Here is a 2,017-nt window from a genome sequence, read left to right on the forward strand (position 1 = left end):
CGTTCGTGCTGGTGATGATAAGCACGTCGTCGAGATACACGCGGACGAAGGGAAGATCACCAAGCATGCGTTGCATGCGGCGTTGAAATTCGTCGGGGGCCGTGCAGATACCCATGGGCAGTCGCAGATACCGAAACTTTCCCCATGGTAGCACGAAGCAGCAGACACGCGAGGATCGTTCACCCAGGACGATGGAGTAGTAGACCATGTTCATGTCGAGCGAAGTAACGAAGACGAAGCGCTTCAAACCTTGTAGCAACTCGGTGATTTTGGGCATTGGGAACGGATGGCGAACGATGAGTGCGTTGAGGCGCCGGAAGTCAGTCAGAAAGCGTGCTGTTTTGTCCTTTCTTCGGGGAAGTAATATTGGTGTGGGGGGGCCCCCGGGCTAATGGAATCTAGGGGAAATGTATTCCCAGTCGTTCGAGTCGGGGCGAATCTCTCTCTTGAATGTGGTTCAGATAGGCCTGTGGGAAGTCCCAACGGTCCAGCATGTTATGGCTGCGGCTTCTCCTTTAGCTCAAACTCGTAAGGTTCACCGGGCATGGTACCAATGGCGCCCTGGTTGAGATCATCAAACTGAAGTAGCAGCTGGCGAAGTTCGGCTTGCTCTGGCTCGGTGAGGTGCACAGGAACGCAGTCGTCGACGTTCACTTTGGCATACTTGGCGTCCAGAATTTTTACCATACGTCGTTCAGCGTCTTGGAAGCTGGTAGGAATCTCGAACAAGTACTTCTCGGCGGCAAGGTTGACTCTGGATTGCATGGGCACTTCGAGGTCATCCCATTCAATGGTGCAGTGATCGAAGTCGAGCTTCATCTTGAGCGCCAGGATCAAATCACGGCCGATTATGAACTCGTAGCCATGTTTCTCTGCACCAGGAGCAGTCACGTAGAAATTGTGTTGCACGACGCGGTTCGTAGTAAACGCGGGCAGCTTGAAGTACAGTGGGGCTGTGCCAATAGTTTCGAAGCGACCTCCTTTTGTCATCCACTTGGTCGTGAAGCGGGATAGTTGGCGTTCGTCGGGAATGATATCGTGAGAGCATAGCGACCGCGATGAACCGAAGTCGGCTAGCGCGCGCACAAGTCTGGTAGCGCCGTTAGGAAGCTCTACTGCCACGAGAAGCTCTGTCGTGACATGGTTCTTTGCACCTGGGACTGGTGCAGGCGTTGTTGCCGTTGACGGAGGCTGGACGTCCGTCTTGGCTGAAGCGGACTCGATGTTGTAGCATGTCTCGGTCACGTCCATGTCAATGAAGTTGGCTTCTTCTGGAGCCTTGTTCTTTGCGCGGCACTCGTTCGTGTTGTGGCTGTGCGACTTGTGGTGTTCACACCATTTCGTCTTGGCGTCGTTGGGCTTCTTGCTGTTCCCGTTGCCACCTTGGCCACCACGTCCACCGTTCGACGGTGCAGACCCGCTACCCTTGTGGTTGCGGCGTCCATGCTGCTGCATTCTGCTGGAGACCTCAGCCTCCTCGAGCTGTCGGAAGTACGCGACAAGCTCTTCAAGCCAATCGTAGTCCTGACCACTTTCATCATACTTTTTCTGCCACGACGACGGCATGTTGCACTCCACGATTTCTCGGAGTTCGTGGCTGGTCATTCGGTTATTTGGTGGTGGTAGGAATTGGATCAACTCGTTGATCTGGTGGAGGCGAGCGACGTAGTCCTCAACAGTCATATCTGCCGGCTTGGCGGTCTCCCGTAGATACTGTCGAATCTTGCTCGCTGGGCGTTTAGGAAAGTACATCGCGGTCATACGTTGAAGGGTTTCATCGAAGTGCTCGACGTCCTCGTTGCCCATGCCGGCGGAGTTAACGGATTCAAAGCGAACCAAGGCTGCTCCGCGTAGCAGAATGCGAACATTCTGGTATAGCTCTGGAGCCTCTTGCCAGCCCTTCAGCTTGCGGTTGTACTCGAGCTGCTTGCGCCAGTTCAACCACTCTTCTCCGTTGCCGTAGTCGAAGTGTCGAATGTTCAGCGACACATGGTCGTTGGCGTCGTGTAAGTTCGTA

The 2,017-nt window shown here is 54.4% G+C and overlaps 1 protein-coding gene across 1 annotated transcript; it reads right to left on the bottom strand.

Moving 5' to 3' along the window:
- Window positions 1-986: 986 nt before the first annotated feature.
- On the bottom strand, window positions 987-1,806 carry PITG_21770 (uncharacterized protein; the record flags this gene model as incomplete). Its single annotated transcript, XM_002894735.1, has 4 exons — window positions 987-993; window positions 1,055-1,090; window positions 1,220-1,362; window positions 1,468-1,806. The coding sequence occupies 4 exons, from the start codon at window positions 1,804-1,806 to the stop codon at window positions 987-989; spliced, it is 525 nt and encodes a 174-aa protein (XP_002894781.1).
- Between the last annotated feature and the right edge of the window lie 211 nt (window positions 1,807-2,017).

The sequence above is a fragment of the Phytophthora infestans genome, genomic scaffold, assembly GCF_000142945.1.
Source record: "Phytophthora infestans T30-4 supercont1.548 genomic scaffold, whole genome shotgun sequence".
Lineage (NCBI taxonomy): Eukaryota > Oomycota > Peronosporomycetes > Peronosporales > Peronosporaceae > Phytophthora > Phytophthora infestans.